We start from the raw sequence: 21,916 nt of genomic DNA, 5'->3' as shown, positions 1-21,916 counted from the left end.
AAAGTATCTTCAATACTTACTTTTATTTAACATCCAATAAGATCATAGACATAGAGTGCTTTTTGCCACCTTTAAAGCGCTATGTGACCATCGGCTATTTCATGTCCAACAATGGGGGTGCTGGCCAGTGGAGAATGGGAAAGTGATGAATGAAGGTGCTGAATTCACCAGCAGCAGTCCAGGGCCAGTTTCACATCCTCTGAAGATTCATCTTGCCTCTCCTTAAAGTATTTTGCAGCCTGTATCATTAACTTGCTTTGTCAAGAAATCAGTGCCCAGTTGGAGGGCAGAGGGCTGCAGTTACCAGAGGCTGATTCTTTTCTAAATAGTTTGCTGAGGTCCAGCCCTCCTGGTTTGAGTCAACAAGAGAGAGAATCTCATCTCCACTTTATGTTAATCAGTCTCTTCCCCTTTCACTGCTCCAGGGCCAGCAGCAGAGACCAAGGGGAATGTCTGGGCATCAATGTCTGCATGCCACTTCTTGTAGAAGCTCGCTAAGCATCTCTCAGGCTGAGGAATTAGGGCAAAAGGAGGGGTAGTTTATACTGGTGTGATGTACACTTCCTTCAGCACTAGAAAATTTTCAGGGGAGACTTTTGAAAATTTTTATTTTAAGCCATGACCTATGGCCAGAATGGAAGATGTTTGGGAAAAAGAGCATTGGCAGCATGGGGGCCTGGTTGCAGAAAATCACTTTTCTTGAGATGCAAGGACCTCAGAAATCTGGAACCACCCAGATTTCTATTCCATGTGGTCTACTCCATGGTCCAATCAGAGCATTCTGCTTTGTCCTACCCAAACTTATCTGCACTGTGCCCAGACCTTTCCCAAGTGTCTCCTTCTGGCATAGAAACAAGGCAACATGAAGAGATTGATCTCAGGAAAGTAGAAGTGAGGGGTTCTCCTCCCTTTGGGTCTTTGATCCCTTCTCCTTATACCTGGGAAGGACCCTTTCTTTACCTCTTTAATTCCTATCTGTTTTTTAAAGTCTGACTCATATCCCACCTCTTTCAAGAAGCTTCACTTCCCTAGTTACTCTGGTTGGTAATAATAATAATAACAACAACAACAGTATTTATATCACACTTTACATATGTTACCTTATTTGATCTATACAACAATCTTGGGAGATAGGTGCTATTATTGTCCCCATTTTATAGATGGGGAACTGAGGCAGGGAGCAGTTAAGTGACTGCCTAGGGTCACACAGCTACTAAGTGTCTGAGGCAGGATTTAAGCTCAGCTCTCCCTGACTCCCAAGTTCAGAACACTATCTACCTCCTTGCTTCCTCTCCGATCTCACAGAGTACTGTTTTGTACTTCTTTAAAACTTAGCTTATCATATAATACGACACATTATATTTCACTGTGTTTTTGTCTTGTCTTATGCCTATGAGATATATAAACTGCATAAGGGTGGGGACCACGTGTTAGCTCCATTCTAGTCTTCTTCACAAATAGTAGGTACATAATAAATGTCCATGTATTTTAGTGCAAAGAGCACCAATGCTGGAGGTGAAAGTCCTGGGTTTAAATTCTTCCTGTGACATATATGACCTTGGGCAAATCACTTAACATTTCTGAGTCTCCGTGTCCTCTTTTGTGAAATGAAGCTGTTGGATTCCATGGCCTCTGAGGTCATCTCCAGCTCTAGCTCTCTGGATGGCCCCCACGCCTGCCTTGTTGCCCTTCCTCACATCTGCCCTTTGGTCCCCCTGGCTTCCTTCTAGTTTCAGCTCAAACTTTACCTGCCATATTAGTCCTTTCCCAGACCCTCCACTGACAGTGCCTCCCTCCATTATGATCTCCCAGTTACACTGTGCCTAGCTTATGTTGTTTACATGTAGTCCTCCTCTTTAGAATGTGAGTTTCTTGAGGGCAGGAACCATATTTTTGTCTTTCTTTGTATTCACGTAACTTGGCACAGTGCCTGGTACATCGTTGGCGTTTTTCACTCATTTTCAATCATGTGCAACTCTTCGTGACCCCATTTGGGCTTTTATTGGCAAAGATACTGGAGCGGTTTGCTATTTCCTTCTCCATTTGGGCTTTTATTGGCAAAGATACTGGAGTGGTTTGCTATTTCCTTCTCCATTTGGGCTTTTATTGGCAAAGATACTGGAGCGGTTTGCTATTTCCTTCTCCATTTGGGCTTTTATTGGCAAAGATGCTGGAATGGTTTGCCATTTCCTTCTCCAGTTCATTTTATTGATGAAGAAACTGAGGCAAACAGGGTTAAATGACTTGCCCAGGGTCACACAGCTAGTAAATATCTGAGGCCAGGTTGGAACTCGTGAAGATGAATCTTCCTGGTTCTAAGCCCAGCAATACATACATACATACATACACGTATATATGCACACACATACATGCACACACATACATACACACACATACATATACATATATACATATGTATCTATATCTATGTCTATCTATCCTTTTCAAATTTTAAAGCTCTCTAAATGCTTTCAACACCATCTAATATCTTGTGGTTGCTGGATAAGTGAAACAGGTTAGATTGAAATATCTAAGTAGTCCACAGTTATCTCTGTGTAACGGATGCCAGTGTAGTTAAAAGGAAAATAAATATTTAGTGCAAAATATTGCAGATGTGAGTGGAAGACATACTCTGCGTGCTGCCAGGAAAGGCATGTTATTAATAGCAATATAAACAGGTTGTGGCTACAGGCAAAGGCCTCTGTGAAGACCATACTCCAGGTTTTCGAATCAATGATAATGTAACATCCATAAGTATTTACTGGAAACATTCATTCATTCATCAAACGTTTATTAAGCATCTCAGTTGTGCTGAGCCCTGGGGACATAAAGATGAAAAATATCGGTCTTTGCTTCCAAGGAGCCTTGGAATCTTCCAAGAATCTACCTAGATGAGTACAAGGGGGCCAGGGGAAGATTCCAAGGTTCCAAACAGCTCTAGGGAAATTTGAAAAGGAAGAGATCAGTTTCACCTGGGAAAGGAGGAGGGGGAAGAGGAGCCTAAGGAAAGTTTTGGTGGACTAGATGGATCTGAGCTTTGCAGCAAGAGAGAATTTGGACAGGTAGACATGGGAAGCCAGAGTACATGCCAGGCAAGGGGGAAAACGCCTTGAGCAAAGGCAGAAGACAGCAGGATGAAATCGAGGAACAGCTGGTAGGATGGTTTGGCTGGAAAACAGTGTGTGAAAAGGAGTAGTGTGAAGTGAGGCTGGAAAGAAGATTGGAGCCAGGCTGTGGACAGCCTTAACTGGATCAAGGGGAAAAAATGGATAGGAAGTATTTTGCAAACCTTACATCATTATATAGCAGTAAGAGATTAGGAACAAGGCTAGAAAGTTTTTATTTTATCCCAAACTCAGTGGGAAGAGACGGAAGGCTTTGCCGAGGAAGGGCATGACCAGATCCGTCCATCGGGATATTATTTTGGCAGCCATATGGAGGGTAGATGGGGGCTGGGGGTGCTGGGAGGGAGACTGGACCTAGGGAGATCAATTGAGACAGCATGGTAGCAGTGCAGGAGAAAATGATGAGAAGCTGAAATGGTGTCCTGGCCATAAGATGAGAGGACAGATGGGAGTTATTGTGGAGGTAGAAGTGGGAAAGACTTGGCAAGTAATTAATTGACTGGGGAGTGGAGAAGGGAGAAGGAAAAAGAGTCAAGGCCACCTGAGGTTTTGAGTGGGTGGCTTAACTAAGATAAATGAATGAAAGAGCAGGAATCAGCAAAACTTCAAAACAGTTGTTGCTGAGAAAGGGAAAAGTACATTTATTTTTCTTTGATGGTAGCATATAGATCTTTTGTTCTAGTTTCAGGTTCAGGTAACAATTCTTGACACACACACACCCCCACTGCCACCCACCCAGTTTTATGATGATGTTGGCAGTGCTCCCTTCTTATGCTGCAGAGTATTTTAGCAATTCATCTATTTTCTGACTCACTGAGGCCTTACTGTCAGGATATCAGATCAGTCACTCAATCAATAAATGCTTAGAGAAATACGCAGTGCCAGGCACAGTGCCTAGCCCCTGGGGATATGAACACAGAAGTGAAATAAGTCCCAGCTCCCAAGCAATTTACATTCTAACAGGTTAAAAATCACGTACATTTATATTTGTGGTTATTCCCTCATATCTAACTCTTTGTGATCCCATTTGGGGTTTTCTTGGCAGAGATACTGCAGTGGTTTGCTGTTTCCTTCTCCAGCTCATTTTACAGATGAGGAGACTGAGGTAAATAGGGTGAAGTGATTCGCCCAGGGTCACACAGCTAGTCAGTGTCTGAAACTGGATTTGAACTCAGGAAGATGAGTGTTGCTGACTTCAGCCTTAGTGCTTTGTGCGTTATGGCGCTACCTAGCCTGGATATGTGTATGTATACAACAGAGATGCAAGATAACGTCGGATGGAAAGACACCAGCAGCTGTGCGGGAAAGGGACAAGTTGACTAAAAGATCCAGTTGTCCCCAGTGTCCAAGCTGTTTGCTGGAAAGAGGGAGATGTTTACCTTTGGATTTTGCTCTTTCATGCCTATCTGTAGTCCGTGGATCGCCCCAGGTCTTAGTATTCTCAGGACACCTGCTCTAGGAATTACTTTCTAGTTTCTTAATCTGAGCCCCTCTCTCCTTGGTAAAATGTAAGCTTCTTAAGAGCAGGCAGGCACTCTCAATAGCTTTTTTCCTCATATCCCAAGTAGCCAAAGAGTACCTTCCACTTTTTTCTTCTGGATCCAGACATATAATATCTTCAGGATAGGAAACTCCCACCTAGAAGCAGCTTCCGTAGACAGAGATTGGCCCTTCTTCTTTAATTTTATTTACCATAGTTGCCTGTACCACTTAAAGTCAAAAGGCTGACGCTTGCTTTCAACTCAAATCTTTCTGACTGTAAAGTTCACCCTCTTGCTCCCACACCACCCTGCCTTCACTTTGGCTCATGCTTAATGCATGTTTTTTACGTGAAATTGAACCAAGTGAAAAGTGAACTTTGTCGAGGTGCTGAAGTATTATTTAGAGCTCTGTGCTGCCGGTGGATAGCCTATAGGTTGCCAAAGCCGCTTAGCACTTAGCACAGTGCATATAATAGGCACTTAACCCTTTCACGAGGAAATCAAAGCCCTGAGAAGTCTGAGGCTTTGCCCCAGAACATGTCCTAGCAGATGGCAGAGCCCAGCTTCCAAGCCAGGAGCTCCCATTTTGGTGGAAGCGCTCCTGCCGCCTCGGTGGCTCTTACTTACCGCCACTCTACATGGACTCTTTGGCTTCTGTTGGTTTGTTTCCACTGTCATCAACTCCTACATGAGTCCCATGAGATGGCCTCATTTTAGAGAAGAAGGATTCCAACCACAGGAGGTTGAGCAGCAAGGCCAGGCTCACAAGAGCTCACTGGCAGCTGAAAAGGAGCTTGGAGATCAATCCTGTCTTTTCCCTGTGTCCTTAACCAGCATCCTCCAACCAGAGAGAGAAGAACTTGTAAGAGGCTGTGGGCAGCTGTGATTCAGCTGCAGGAAGGAAAGGTTGATAAATGGATTGGAGTCAGCAAACTGTCCCGCGTTGATGATGGAAGCCATTGACAGAGCAGTCGCTTGTAAACTACTGGCTGAAACTTAGATTTGCCATGACGAAGTAATGCCTGCAATAACTATAAAATAATAAATAATCAGAAGAAGTTAGCCAACATTTCACTGAGGTTCTAAAAATTTAGCCTCTGCCACGTACCTAGAAAGACACAATCAGGCTAGAATTATAGGCCAGAAACTCATTATTTTTTACATACTTTGTTGTTTTTCAGTCCTGTCCAATTCTTTGTGGCCCTATTTGGGGTTTTCTTGGCAGAGATACTAGAGTGGTTTGCTATTTCCTTCTCTAGCTCATTTTACACATGAGGAAACTGAGGCAAACAGGAGTAAGTGACTTGCCCAGGGTTGCACAGCTAATAGTGTCTGAGGTTAGATTTGAACTCAGGTCTTCCTGGCTCCAGGCCCAGGGCTCTATCCACTGTGCCACCTAGCTACCGTCTCTACGTACTAACAGTTGTAAAAATCCCTGTACCACTGAAAAAAAGCCTACAATGTCCTTGAGAACTCAGAAAATGAATTGGACACAAACCAGAGCGTTATAACACAAAAAACCATGGTCCACAGCCACCCAGACATACGATACCAACAGAAACAATAGCTAACATTTTCATAGCTCTTGCTCTGTGCCAGGCTCTGTACTAATCACTTCACAATTATTATCTCACCCAATCCTCGCAACAGCCTTGGGCAGTAGGTGCTATTATTATCCCCTTTTTACAGATGAGGAAACTGAGGCAAACAGAAGTTAAGTGACTTGCCTACAGTCACAAAGTTAGTCAGTGTCTGAGGCTGGATTTGAACTCGGGTCCTCCTGACTCCAGGCCCTGCGCAAATCTGAGAATATTTTAATAGAAGTTGCTATTTCTAGGACTCACACTCATCAACCATATAGAGTGAAATGCTTTCAAAATATTTCCAAATATTCCCATTTCATAGATGAGGAAACTGAGACTTAGAAACGTCAAGTGACGTGCACAGTGAAATGACAAATAAGCATCCGAGACAGGATTTGAACCCAGTTCTTTCTGATTCACCATGGTGTAGTAGAAAGGCTCTGGTATCTGAGAACCTGGGTTCAAATCCCATTTCTGACACATCCGGCTCGTGTGACCCTTGATAATCACATAAGCCTCACTTTCCTTAGCTGTAACATGATGGGGTTGGACTTGACATCTCAGAGGCCCTTTCCAGCTCCAGGTTTAGAACCTCTAATCCTGAGTCAATAAGTCCTACAGTCTAGAAAGGCAGTAAGACATAATCGACGGAGGACCAGCCTTGGACTCTGGGACACCTGGGTTCGAGTCTCACCTCTGGCACATACTGGTTGTGTAGCTGCACAAGTCCACTAACCTCTCTTCCCCTAGTCATCTCTCTGAGACAATAAAGTGGTGCTGTGAATATAGTGCCAAGCCGGGAGTCAAGAAGACTCATTTTCCTGAGTTCAAATCTAGCCTCAGACACTTACTAGCTGTGTGCCCCTGGGTAAGTCATTTAGCCCAGTTTGTCTCAGTTTCCTCACCTGTAAAATGAGCTAGAGAAGGAAATGGCAAACCAGGCCAGTGTCTTTGTCAAGAAACCCCCAAGTGGAATCATGAAGAGTCAGCACAACTGAAACAAATGAACATCAATGATGTGGTGAAAGGAGTTTCCACACCAAGAGATTCTCATCTTCATGAAATCACAGGTTTAGATATAAATCAGTGGCCAGCAATGCCTTCAAAATATTGCCACCGTTCAGACGTCCTCTCTCTTTGTTGAATTATATTCTGCACTATCTCACTTTCCCCAGTGCCTGGCCTTTTTAATTTCCAGTCTCATTTTCTTCTGACTGCTGGGCTTGGATTTTTCCACCTCAAGCGTTATTTTCTTCTTCTTCTTCTTCTTCTTCTTCTTCTTCTTCTTCTTCTTCTTCTTCTTCTTCTTCTTCTCTTCTTCTTCTTCTTTTCTCTCTCTCTCTCCCTCCCTCTCTCTCTCTCTCTCTCTCTCTCTCTCTCTCTCTCTCTCTCTCTCTCTCTCTCAGACATTCAGTTTTCCCCACCTTGATGTCTCATAGAACTGCCTGTCATTGTTTCAACCATCTTACCCTGACCCAGCTCTGCTCTGCATCCCATTCTTCCTGTTCCCAGATGGACCTGGCTTAGCTGAGTAAACTGAGGGCCTTTTCAGTCTTCCTTTTCAAGCTGGGAGGCAGAGGATCTTTCCAGGGAGTGGCTTTGCCTTGGGAAGGTTCCTTTTATCAGCATGTGAAGCCTATCCTTCCCCCTGCTTGATAATTAAGGTTCCCTCAATGGCTGCACACAGCCTGGCCCACTCCTGGTGCCTAAACCTTCCCATCAATAGTCAGAGAGCTCCTCAGGCCTGACAGCCCCTTGACAGCGTGTGGATGAATTCAACCGCCAGAGCTGGCCCTTTGCACCCAAAAGAATCACAAGCAGTGGCTGAGAGGAGGAGGAGGAGGTGGGTGCGGGAAGGAAGGTTTGCCATTGGCTGCCCTGCTGTTGCTACCCTGAGTCATCTCTTTTCAGGGATGGGGCTTTCCGAGTCTCAGTCGTTCCAGGAGGGATGAAAATGTCATGTGCAAACTGAAAAAGGCAAGGGCTAAGGCAGAAAAAAGGAAGAAAGGGCGAAGGGATGAGGAAACTAACAGGCAGAAACTGAGATAGATGGACAGACTGACAGACAAATGGATGGATAGACAGACACATAGGTAGACAAAGAGATGGACAAATAGACAGACACACAGGTAGACAGAGAGATGAACAGACACACAGGTAGACAGGGAGATGAACAGACAGACACAGGTAGACAGATAGATGGATATATGGACAGACAGACACACCAGTAGGGAAATAAACAGATGGACAGATGGATAGATAGACACATAGGTAGACAGACAAACAGACAGACAGATGTATGGACAGACAGGTAGGGAGACAGAAAGATGGACAGATAGACAGGTGGATGGTTGGACAGATATACAGATGCACAGACAGACAGACAGATGGACAAATGGAGGCAGATAAACGCAAGGATTATCAGAAAGACACCTGCACAGAAACACAGACGCAGACATTCTGAGAAACAGGCACACACACTAAAACACACATGCACACACACAAACACATAAAGACAGACACATACAGGCAGAGACACACAGTGTGGCTCTGGGGCATTGCCGGAATAACATTGCTCTGCCCATGTTCCCTTGCTGCCATTGGAGAACTGGCCAGAGCTGAAAGGAAGCACCAGGGACAAGAGGAGTCCCCACACACCCATGGCTCAAGCCTGGCATTGATTCAGTGGCGCTGGGGGAAAATGGCCTTTAATGCACTTCATCATTAACGGCAGTCAGTTGTAATAGGTCCTGGCGCGTCAGCAGCAGGAGAGTGGGAGGGCAGAGCTGCTCTCTTCCTGGCTGGGTACAGAGGCACATTTCAGCCCTGTCATTAGCATTCCCCAGGAGGAGCTGAGCATTTTATTATATCTCGAGCTGGCGTTCTGTTATTTAAATCATCTACCATCCGCACCAAGGTAGGCTGGCCAGGAACTCATTGTTCAAGGCTATGCCTCCCAGGAGTGCTTAGGTGATGGTGTGGTGGGAAGTGCACACTCTTTATGCCCTTCTTGTGTATAATAAGAGGCAACATGCTGTGGTGGCTAGAAAGCCAGCCTTGCTCTCAGAAATAAGTCTCGCCTCTGGCACGCACTGGCTTAAGTGACCCTGAACCAGTTGTTTGACCTCTCCGTGCCACAGGCAGGTCTCTAAGACTATTAATTACAGATGAGTTGTTGCTCTGCATGACTAGAGAGACTTTCCACATTGATGAAATCACCAGATTTGGGGGGGGCAGCATTCCCTACCTTATCATTCCCCCTCCAAAAACATTGAATGAAGCTGCCTTGCTTCCCTTCCATGAAATGCTTCCTGATCAGATTTAGCCATTATTCTCCAAGTTTATTTCTGGATAATGAAGAAGAGCCAGCAGACTTCTGTTGCTCACTACCCATGTGACCTTGGCCAAATCACTTCAGTTGTCTGGTTTCGGTTTTCTCCTGTGTCCCCTTTCTGTTTTTACCGGGTTGATATTAGTATAATGGGGATTTCTTATCTCTTCTTTTGTGAAGGACATCAAGCTTCTGGTGTATAGTTCTGGTCCTTAGGCCATGCTGCTCTAGGTACTCAATAAATGCTAAACTTTTGCCACTTGCAGTGATAATTTGTACAATTTCTACCATGTCCCTACATAACCATGTTACTCAATAAGTCTGGGCTGTCTAAAGGGAAAACACCAAAATGCATATCCAACAAAATATAGATCAAAAGAGATAATATATATATATATACGTATACATATACATAAAGTAGAAACTTTAAAGTGATATATAAATGTTAATTATTATTATTATTATTATTGTTATATTATCATCATCACTGTTATACCAAAGTTTACTTGGGAAGCCAATTCATTGGAATGCAGTTATAAACCATATTGTAACTAAGGCATCATCATATTAAAAATTATTGCCACCAGTCACTCAGGCATACTATGGACCTAGAAACTTTTTTGTCAACAATTATAATAGTTAGCATTTACATAGTCTGTTAAGGTTTGCAAAGTGCATAGCGTACGTTAACTCATTTGAACCTCACAACAGCTCAGGGAAGCAGGTGCCATTGTTATCCCCACTTTACAGATGAAAAAAACAAAACATAGGGTTTTTTTTTCCCAATCTTGTCTCAGCAGTGGGAATGAAGTTTCCGTGCTTTTTTCTTGCTCTGAGCATTGCAGTCAAAAGCTTTTCAAACCATTACAAGGAAAAGCAAAGTGGCTGTCATTGTCCAGCAACATCAGCAGTACCCTAAGGGACCTAGCAAGTGGGAAAGACACCAGGACACCCAGAAGCCCAGGACGGCAGTTAAGCAGGGTCACGCAGCTATGAAGTGTCTGAGGTTAGATTTGAACTCAGACCTTCCTGACTCCACATCCCACACTTTATCCACTGTGTGACCTCACTGCCTTATTAATAGCTGTTGCCATGCAGAATGCTCAGAATCTCCAATCTAAATATGGAATGAGACGATGCAGAGACCCAGCAGAAGAATGTGGGCTCCCTCGTAGGAGCCAGAATGAAGAACAGGGCATTGTCATCGTACTGTCTACAAGAGGAATTGTCCTTGAGAGCTTTCAGGGAATCCTACAGAAGATGAGCTGACAACCTTTTGTTCAATTACAAAAGAGGCTGCATTATCCATCTGCATAATAGTTTGTAGCATAATAACCAAAAGAATCATAGCAAGATGGAGACTGATCCCAGGACGTCTCCGTAGGAGCTCCTTTCTGCCATTTCTGGTTGCAGCAACTCAGTCTGGTTCCACAATCAGAAACCCCCCTCATTTCTGAAAACAAATTCCCATGACAGCCATTTGGACCACACTTTGTGGTTGACATAATGTTGGCTGAATTCAAAGGGAATATGCAGGCCCTTATTATTATTGTTACGCTTATTATGATGATGACTTTGATACTATTATCACCATTACCGTTAAGTTCCCATCACTTGGGTACACAACTTTCTTCTGTTTTGAATGGCCCCAGGGGCACACTTTGAAAATTTCTGGCCCAACAGGTATGTGATATCCTCCAAAAGAATGGTTCTTGACCTGGGATCCATGAATATGGATGAGGAAAAAATACATCTTTATTTTCCTCCAACTAAAATTTAAGATTTCCTTTAATTATTTTAAAACTTATTTTGAGAAAGGATGTATTGACTTCAACAGAGTGGCTGAAGGGCCCAGGATACAAGAAAGGTTCAGACCCTTTGCTCTAATTACACTTTTGTCATGTCCTGTGTTTGGAACAAGGGTCCTACTTAAGTACAGAAATTCTTTGCTGTATGTAAAATCTACAGAGGGCTGCTAGGTGATGCAATGGATAATGTGCTGGGCCTGGAGTCAGGAAGACCTGAGTTCAGATATGGCCTCAGACACTTACTAGCTGTGTGACCCCGGGCAAGTCACTGAACCCTGTTGGCCTCAGTTTCCTCGTCTGTAAAATGAGCTGGAGAAGGAAATGGCAAGCTGTTCCAGTATCTCTGCCAAGAAGTCATGGAGAGTCAGACATGATTGAAAAATGAGTGAACAACAATAAAGTCTAAACCACCTTCCATCATAAAAATAAAACAAAAACAAGTTTTCTTTTGCACGAACAAGGAATAGTAGTGGAGCCAGACCACCAACTCACCACCCACCTCCTGGAATCACTCTGAAAGGGACAGAATTAGAAATCATCTTATTTGCTTATTTTTCCCATTTTGCACTCAGGGCTGTTCCCCTGTACACTCTCTGTTTTTCTGTGATTTCCCTCTCTTTCTCTTCTTCTGGCTTGCTTCTTTTCCTTGTCTCATCTTGCTTTTCCAGCCCAACTCTTTCCTCCTCCCTTTAGCTTGTACTTTCTCCTAAATCCCACAAACAATATTAATCGAAAAGAAAGAGACCCTAAGAAAAAAAAAAAAGAGCTGCTCATCACTACCTTTTGCCCAAAGATTCTGGCTCTTAGTGTCTCTCATTGGGATTTGAGATATTTAAATCCTCCTCTTTTAATCCACCAAACACACACACATGCACAGCTTGAAGGAAGAAGGTTTGTCTTTCCTTGGCTAATTTGGGTCTGCCATCTCAGGTAGCACCCCTCCCAGAGGGACAAAGATCAATGTTGCTTTGGAAAGGCATTAGCGGCAAGACTGAGCACTTGTTAACTTGCCAGGGAGCTTTCACCAGGCTGGTGAAGTGATTTATTTCTCCACCTTCCTATGGGAATTGGAGTCCTAAAAGAGGTATCTGACCCCAAGTGAGCTCATTAGGAAGGATTACTCGCTTTATAGTAACTGTCAAAACTCGCAAATCACTGAGTGAGCCCATATTCTCAGGATCTGTGATCAACATGGTGTCCACGGGTGGGGTGGAGGTAGAGGGAGGCTGCATGCTAAATAATCATGTAACTATTGATTTCTGTCAAATTCTACATCTAAAAGTCAGCCACATTTTAAATTCCTTTGATGCCCTCATCACCATACCCAACACCAAAGAAGCAGACCACAGAGTAAACAATCTAAAATATTGATTGTATAGAAATTACAACATTCAGACCAATTCACTGTTCAATCTTTTTAAATATTAAGGATCTACTTTATACTAATAAACAGCTTGCATCGATATAGTACTTTAATGTTTACAAAGTTGTTTGGTTTTTTTTTTTACATATGTTAGCTCTTTTGATCCTCATAAGCACCCTATGAGATAGGTGGTATTTTTATCATCCTCATTTTTTGTTGTTGTTCAGTCATTTTCAGTTGTGTCTGACTCTCTATATCCTCACTAGGGGTTTTCTTGGCAGAGATATTGGAGTGGTTTGCCATTTCTTTCTCCAGTTCATTTTACAGATGAGGAAACTGAGGCAAACAGGGCGAAGTGACTTGCCCAGGGTCACACAGCTAGTGTCTGAGGCCAGATTTGAACTCAGGAAGATGAGTCTTCCATGTGCAAGGCACTGGGAATGCAAAGATAAAATAGCATCCTATCCTCAAGGACTTTCATTCTGCCATCGCAAGGGGGAAAGGGTATACGCAGATAGACATAATACAAATTAGAGAGTACTGAGGGACAAAGGAAAAAGGAGACAAGTGATGTATGAAGCATCCAGTGATGTTTGAGGAGGGAAAAAATCCTTTCACTTGGAACATCAGGGAAAGGAAAGCTTCATGGAGACGATGACTCCTGACCACAGCCTTGAAGGGAAGATAAAAGTGAAAAGAAGAGGAGAGGAAATGTGCTCATGGGAGACACCCTGAGGAAGAATAGCAGATCAAGGGTTACCCAGTTTTCCTAGCCTATAGATTCCTTGAAGGAAGAGCAATGGGAAATAAATCTGAAGAAAGAATTGTGAGCTGTAAAGTAAAGAGCCTCCAAAGCCAGGCTAAGGAATTAGAATTTTTTTCCTAGAGGCCTTCGGGAGCCGCAGAAAGGTTTCTGAACATGAGTATGCCATGGGCCGAGCTGGGCTTTGGGAAGGTCAGTTTGGCAGCTGTTACATTGTGCTGGTGCTGTGTTAATTGTATTGTTCTCTCCAGGGACACAGAACTTTGGCTCAGTCATAGTCACTGGTTCTTGTCCACTTCCAGTAACAACAGAGAGGGCTTTGTGACTGTGGAATACCTTTTCAGTTATTCTTTACTGGAAAAGCAACAACCTTTCTTCTGTTGTTGTTGACAAGGAAATGAGAGAAAAAAACCCTTCTTTCAAATCTTACCGACGTTATTAGATGGTTTGCAGGACTCCTGCAGCAGCAGGGAGGGATCACAGGAGCAGGCACGTTAAGATATCCTGATAGGCCATTCAGCCTCTGCCTTTGGCCTTTGGTGTTTCCGTGGTTGTGCCCACAAACGGCCGAGGAGCTAGCATCAGTGTGCCCCTGGTTCTGGCTGATTTGCCCCTCTGGTGCTCAGTGTAACACAGCCATCATCTGACTTGGGTGTTATGTTCCCAACTGGACATCAGCAGTCATGTGAAATGAAGCATCCGAGAGAATGATAAAGCAGAATGTCAATCCCACCTGTTTGCATGCTCTGAGCTCTCTGAACTTATAACTGGAAACCGAAATCAATTTCCAGCTCTGACTCAGGGCCCTGACTTCACAGGCCGCCATGATGAAATCAAGTCAAGAAACAATTGTGTTAAGTCTCTTCTGTGTACAAGTTACTATGCTGGGCATGTGGCAACTTGGGCTTCTTTTGGCCTAGCTCACATCTACTCACAAGTTATTGTACGTCCCTTCCTCAAGCCTCTACCACTTCATTCCCTCCTCACTGCTGCCAGAGAAATTTTCCTTAAGTGTAGATCTGAATAGGTCATTCCCTTCCTAAAATCTTCTCTCTATTTAGTTTTTAAAGCCCTTCATGACTTTGCCCCAACCTATCTCTCTAGACTCATTGGACGTCACTCCACCCTCGCTCTTTGTGACCCAGCCAAACTGGCCTTCTCCTGTTCTTCACATGTGACATCCAGTCTTCCAACTCCCTCACTTTCCACTGACTGTCACCTATGGCTGGATTTCACACCCTCTTCACCTCTGCCTCTTAGAATCAAGACTCCACCCAATTACCACCTTCTACAGGAAGCCTTTCCTTTCTCCTCACGCCAGCTACTAGTACATTCCTTCTTAACCCTTACATTTAACAACATTAGTTGTATTTATTCCTTAGATATGTATATACTTCCAGAAGTTCACCTATGTAACCTCGGGCAAGTCATGGTGCATCTCTGGGTCTCAGTTTCCTCATTTGTAAAATGAGGAATTTAGACTAAATGGTCTCCAAGTATACTTCAGCTTTAAATGCCCTGGGATCTTATAAAATATGATTCTTTGCCTCTTCAACCCTCAATCTCTAACAACTTTGTATTTATTCTGTAAATATTTCTATTATGGACTCATATCTCCCATTAGGTTACCCACTCTTTGCAAATAGGGATTGCTTTTTCCTTGTCTTTGTCTCTCCATCATCCAGCATGGTGCCCAATTGATTTAGTGATTGCTCCTCGTTCTTTTCCTTTAGAGCCAGAGAGTGCCAGGCCAAGCCCTGGGCATCCACAGGACTGTCCATCATATTCAATCCAAGTCAGGGAGCATTTATTAACTTCCTACTGTGTTCCAGGCACTGGGCTGACACTGGGGGTACAGAGAGAGAAGCAAAACAGTTTGTACTCTTGAGAAGCTTCCGTTGGACTGAAAAACAACACGTATAAAAGGAGATAAATAGAAAACTGTAGAAATTGATTTCAGGATGGAAAAAGCCAAACGCTAACTACTATGAGATCAGGGGAGGCCTTGCAGAGGAGCTAGTATCTGGGCTAAGCTTTGAAAAGAGTGGAGGAGATGAATTCTCCTCCAGATTACCCCTGTCAGGAAGAGAATTACATCCTGGTATGGTTTGTGCCCCCCCCCAATGAGTACCAACTTCATTTGATGTGTGTTTATCCCCCCATAGCAGCAGAGGAGAGAGAAGGAGCTGAGGAAACAGCAGGAGAGAGAGCAGCGCAGACACTATGAGGAACAGATCCGCCGTGAGGAAGAAAGGAGGCGGGCGGAACATGAGCAGGTAAGCCAGTGCCAAGAGATCCCTACAGTGGGGCCTTGAATGTCCACGGGGCCCTTGATTGGATTTCTGTTGGGACTGCTACGTTGAAAAGAAAAGGGGTGGTTTTGTTGTCCCCTCTTTGCGACCAGCTGTAATTATCACAGGCTCAAGAAGTCTAACGACAGCCTGATATGTCTCCCCCTCAATGTGCCTCCCTCAGTGGCCGAGGGCAAGATCCTGGAAGAGTCTGATCTTTTGGTCCCCACCCTCCAGTCCCTTTGTTAATGCTTTGCGAGTGGGACTATGGCTCTGAAAACCAGATGAGTTCTCCCCTTTCGTGACTTCAGTGAAGCTGTTCCGCTTGCCCAGGCTTTCTTCCCCATGGCACTTAACTCATTCACTGGCCTTCTCTTCCCACCCCCATTTAAAGCTCATCTCCACCATGTAGGGCACAGCCTATCAGGACAGTCGAGTAGAGCACCGGGTGGATGATAGCGCTCAGCAACACTTGGCTTGTCCTCATCAGCTCTTATGCAGCCCAGAAACTTCATGGTTTGGGTTAGTAAGCTCATAAAAACTGGGATCTTATGAGCACAAGCTTCAAAATGTAGCTGGGCTTATTTAACACTGGGCATTTGTTGTGAAACCCATCTCAGTTGGTTGGCCATCTTTGAACAAAAGTTTTGTGCTTTTGACCTAAATGTCTTTGCTTGAGAAATGTCTTCTTCTTGCTGGCTGAAGAGGTCTTTGGGTGTTTTCCTTTATTCTACTCTCCCTGCCTCCTTCTGGACTTCACTCACCACCTTCTGCTGCTTTGTGAAATTACTAGTTCTTTCTTTCTCCTCTCTTTCTTTGTCTCTCTCTTGGTCTCTGTTCCTCTGAATTTCCTGCTGGCTGCCTCACCAGGAGTACATCAGGAGACAGTTAGAGGAGGAGCAGAGGCAGTTAGAGATCCTGCAGCAGCAGCTACTGCAGGAGCAAGCCCTCCTTCTGGTAATGGGATCCCCAAGCACCAGCCCACCCCCACTCTGTCCTTCCTTGGTGTGTACGTTTGCATGGGGATGCTTGTGTCCTCCTTCGCACGTGCATGCATTGCAAGAGGGAAACCTAATGGGCAAGACACAGGAGAAGTCCTCCAAGCTCTGCTCTTGAAAATGTCACTGGAGGACCTGGGTTCAAATCCTGGCTCTGTATCCAGTGCATGTGGGACCTTAGGCAAGTCATTTCACAAATTCCTAATTTTACATATGTATGTATGTGTGTATGTGTGTTTGGGTCTATGTCTATATCTATGTCTAGGAATTTCCTAATCAATTTCATGAGATGATCAGGAGATGAGTCTTGGTTGGGAAACTCTCAATTGTCCATTAATTTATTTCTCAGTATCAGTACACCTTTAGATATATTAAGAGTGAAGGTCTTTCTAAGAACTAAGTTTGATAAAGGTGAATGGTGACTTGTATCATGAGAACTCTCTTCACCAGTGAAGATGCACAACACCAGAAGAAATGCAAGCCTGTTACCTTAGACACATAGAGATTCAGTGACTTGCCCAAGGCCATACATCTTGTGTCCCAGGAGGGATTTGAACACAGGTCTTCTTGGCGTTGATCCCCAAAACTCTCTCCATTGTCTCACCACTTCCTCTTCTTCTCCCAATTCATTTTTAATAATTTATGAAAACCCAGATTGAATGCCTTTCTTGTGTTCTTTATTAAATCCTAGTATTCGTTAAAGTTTTGTGAAAATTCAGGGTACATTCTAAGTTCAGTGTTCAGGACCATGGCATTCATTGCTTTGGGACTCTCAAAAGACATGTGTGAGCATGCTGGAACAAATTCCAAGCAGAACCTGCCACGTCGATGCGAGCCCACTCAGATTTTCCAGATCCAAAGGCCATATTTCACTTGTAGACTATTAGTTTTGCTTTTGTGCTAGGAACATTTTGTGTTCTTGGCTCAAACTTCTCATTTGAAATACTTTTAAAAACATTTTATTGTGACAGCAACATGCCCTGAATAGTCTTGGCTTTGATTTTGTTTGCTTTCTTTTTAAAATCAAAATTCTATTCAGTGACATTCTGCTTGCACCTTTTGACTCTATAAATATGCTTGTTAATGTTGTTAGCCTATATTCATATATACATATATATATATATACACACATACATATATACATACACACACATATGCAAATCCCTTCACTTTTTTTTCTTAATGTGGCCCTATAAGTAGACTTGTTTATAGAACCTTGGGCAAGTAACTCTAACTGTACCTCTTGGGGCCTCAGTTTCCCCATGTGTAAAATAATAGGCTAGGACTAGATGCCTTCCGGGATTCCCTCCAACTTGAAACCTGTTTTCCTGTGCTTTCTTCAATGTGGAAACATCCATATGACATTTCCTATCATATTGATAAACATTCCACAATGGGAGCTCCAAGCATGGGAAACATCCATATGATGCAGACCATCATACTGATGGTCTTTTATAAGTCATAGTGAGTTTCCTATAACACTGAGAATTAAATGACCTTGCCCTTGGACAGATATTTAATGTGTATTAAAGATGGAACTTGCACCCATTTCTTGGTGATTCCAAAGACTAACGTTCTATATCCACCATCACATACTGCCTCCCAACTTTGTTTGTGGAGGTTTCTATTTAATTGTAGATCTTTGATTGGATTAAATGACAAGATTGGGAAATGGAGGCGAGCCATTCCAGGTAGTGGGCAATGACAGGACCATGTTGCTCCTTTGCTACCATTTTGTCAGCTTATGTTAGATTTGGAGTTCAGGGACCTCAGCTGGAATCCTAGCTTTGCTCCTGACTTCTTACATGACCTCTCAAGGGCTCTGTTTCTTCATCTGTAATTTGAGAAGGTCAGCCTAGATGAGTTCTAAGGTCCCTTCCAACTATACCTGTGTGACCTTGGTCAAGTTTCTAAATTTCTCTGGGACTGTTTCCTCTTATAAAATCAGAGGTTAGACTAGAAGATCCTTTGCTACTTTAAATCTACAATACTCCCTATTTGAGCTTTGGCAAATTACTAAATTTCTCTGGGCCCCAAATTCCTCAAAATGACAGGATTTATCTAGATGACCTCTAAGGTCCTTTCTAATTCTAAAATCTGTAATGTTAGCCATGTGGTGCTTTGTACCCTCTCTGGGCCTCAGTTTCCTCATCTGTAAAGTGTGTAGGTTAAATGAGGCGACCTCTAAGGTCCCTTCTGTCTCAAAATGTAAGAGTTAAACTGGTTCCAAACCAGGAGTGAGCCTTTGCTAAGTGGGAGGAATGATAACCCTGGGAGGGAGGGTTCCTGTTTTTTAAAAAAGTTGTGCTTTTGACAAGCTGCCCCCATGCTAACCCTCTATTTGGATGCTCATGAGTGTTGTTTGTGTCCATTACTGATCTCCTTCCTTTGTCGACTTACAAGAACCACTGTGATCTCCGCCAGTGACCACTGACCTGCCTGACGTTCTGTCCCTTTGCTGTTCCTCTTCCCCCTCGTTCTGGGCAGGAGTATAAGCGCAAACAGCTGGAAGAACAGAGACAGGCTGAACGGCTGCAGAGGCAGCTCCAGCAGGAAAGGGACTATTTGGTGTCTCTTCAGCAGCAGCAACAGCAACAGCGTCAAGACCAGAGGCCAGGAGAAAAGAAGGCGCTGTACCATTACAAAGAAGGGATGAATCCCAGTGAAAAGCCAGCCTGGGCCAAGGAGGTAAGAGAGGAAGGTCCAAGGTTTTGAAAACTTGGTGAGCTTGGTGTACCCTGCACAGGTGCAGAATGGAGCTGGGTGCAACAAAGTTGTGAGTCAGTTCCTTAAAAGGATCCTACCAGTAACAGAGAGAAGTTAACTCAACACCTCTTTTTGTTCACGGTCATCTTTAATGGCAATATGTGGAAAATATTCCTTTCTCTTATGGAATTCCAAGTTAACACTTTGTTTGTAGGCTGGGCAATTTACAAGGCCATGTCTACCATGTTTTATCTTTCCTAGAATTTTAGCTGTGGGTGTCTACCACTCATGCATGGGATATATTACCCATAATTGGTCTAAAACTAGCAAGGCATTAATTTGTTGTTGTATATTCCTCATTGGTAAACCTCTGTCCCCAAACTGGTAGACTGTGGAATGAATAAGCATAATCCTTGGCAGTTAGACTTGCAGATTAAATAATTTTATTTTTTAAAAGGGCTAAATAATTTTATTTTTTAAAAAAATCCAAGAGCAAGGGGGAAAAAAGAGTGACAAACGTGCATAATATAGACTCTCTTAATGTCCCTATTGCCTATTTTCTTATTGACATGTACTAGAAGAAAATCATATGAAATGGGTCCCTTTCCCCTACTGTCTGGTGGTGTGGCCTGTATTCTCCTATGTCCATATGACCCCCTCTCTTCATAACTAATGCTCCTTTCTTTTTGGTGTTTGTGCTTTAATGGTTCAATTTTGTGATCTACTCCCAGGTACAGAAATGGCCCCTTAATAACTCGCCCATTCTTCCAGCTAAGTGGACCCACCGTGCTGTCAGCCAGCAGCTGGCATGCCTTGTGACCAGCAGAGATATGTCACTGTCACCCAATACGGAGCCTTCTTCTACCTATGCTGAGCTGATACCCTTCGTTATGCCTGAATCACGGTCTATGCCTAAGGCAGATGTTCAGAAAGCTAACAGGTTATCTTCCACTGCCATGATGTCAGTGGGTCCCATGGTCACAAAGAATTCCAAATCAAGACACCTGGTAGAGCATCCAGCACAGAAGAAAGCCATAACCATTGGTCAGGCTAAGCCTGGCCTTCAGGAGCAAGAGCTGAAGACTCGAGAAGCCACAAGGACTATGGTGGTAACATCCCCCAAAAGATCTCCCTCACAAGAACATGGCCCATGTAGGGATGCAGGCACTGAGCTTGTTGGTGCTTCCTCTCCAAGTATTTCCAAAATAACGGGCCCTGGTTTGACCAATAGGAGAATTTGGAAGGACTTTGGAGAACCCACTGGGATGTGGGGAAGAAAATCTATGAACTCATACATATTTACAAGTGCCTTTTCTCCTCTTCAGAATGTAAGATCCCTAGGTGACATCTCCTTGGGGCCTGAACACTTTAATCTAAGTGTTTCTAGCCCCAAGTATGACTTCAGAAGAGTGAAGAAGAAAGCTCTCCTTGAAAATCACCTCATTCCCTTGAAAAGCAGCACAGAATTTCTCCTCTCTCCAAAACAGCTTTTCCATGCACATACTCAAAGGAAGACAGGGAAAAGCCTGGAGCAATTTCTTCTTCCTTCCTTAGGTCTCTACCAAGCACGATCTCACCTCAATTTATCCACATTGGCCCCTTTATTTTCAGGTTTCCTTTTGTCCTCCTCACAGAACTTCTTGGCTTATGCTCACCCCCCAGATCTGGCTCCTCTTCCTGCAGCCTTCAGGAGTAACCATGTAGCTGATGGGAAATCCTCATGGATTCCAGTGATGTCATTTTCTAGCCCTTCTCGCTGTTCATCCTTACTTCCTTTGCAAGCTCCTTGCAGTAAGAAAGCTGTCACTGCTGGGCCCATGAATGGAAAGAGAATCATGTCATTGAGCACTCCTGATGTGAGGTTTGCCAGGCACCATGACTCCGAGCCCCCACTGGTGGGTGCCATCTTCCAGGGATTCTGTCAATCATTAGGAATTTCAACTCTTTCTGGACATGTGTAGCCTTATTTTCTTTGATCATCTGATGCAAATAACTCCTTTGGAGATATGTTTCACATGCCTCTAGTACTATAACTAACCATAATTCTGTTCAGAGAGATTTTCCAAAGTCTTAAAATGGACGTGTGCTTGTCTAAAGTCAGATGGAAATATGAGGATGAAATAGAAACCATGCTGAATTGGACATAACAGTGAACTGATAATTTCTTTCACTTAATTCAGCATTTGTTTGAGGATCTGTTCCTTTTCCAAGCTGAGAAAAGGAAAACACACACACACACACACACACACACACACACACACACACACACACACACACATCAATGTCTCTTGGTTTGGGCCTGATTGAAAATCTAAATTTCTCAACAAACTGCATATATAGACTTTCTTTTCAAATCCTATTGCCACAAACCTCATCTCCTAAACTTGAGAAGACGGGTAGTTTAGAATAGTTACTATATGCTATATGTTTTAAGGCTTCCACTGGGAACAGAATTTTCGGGCTTATT

The 21,916-nt window shown here is 43.6% G+C and overlaps 1 protein-coding gene across 10 annotated transcripts in view; it reads left to right on the top strand.

Annotated features, from left to right (window-relative positions):
- The window catches only part of TNIK (TRAF2 and NCK interacting kinase), a 415,562-nt gene that overhangs the window by 304,618 nt on the left and 89,028 nt on the right, over positions 1-21,916 (top strand). For 6 of the 10 annotated variants that reach the window (XM_020980405.2, XM_078147460.1, XM_020980380.2 and 3 more), the window contains exons 13-15: positions 15,620-15,730; positions 16,616-16,702; positions 19,231-19,431. In XM_020980405.2, the coding sequence (XP_020836064.1) occupies positions 15,620-15,730; positions 16,616-16,702; positions 19,231-19,431 (399 nt within the window). The remainder of the gene's footprint in view (positions 1-15,619; positions 15,731-16,615; positions 16,703-19,230; positions 19,432-21,916) is intronic. The other 4 variants (XM_020980391.2, XM_020980402.2, XM_020980398.2 and 1 more) reach the window with 2 other exon arrangements.

This window comes from Phascolarctos cinereus, unplaced genomic scaffold, assembly GCF_003287225.1.
Source record: "Phascolarctos cinereus isolate Bilbo 61053 unplaced genomic scaffold, phaCin_HiC Scaffold_7;HRSCAF=346, whole genome shotgun sequence".
Taxonomy (NCBI): Eukaryota; Metazoa; Chordata; class Mammalia; order Diprotodontia; family Phascolarctidae; genus Phascolarctos; species Phascolarctos cinereus.
The sequence above is the reverse complement of the archived record's forward strand: the minus strand, read 5'-3'. Positions and strand labels throughout refer to the sequence as shown.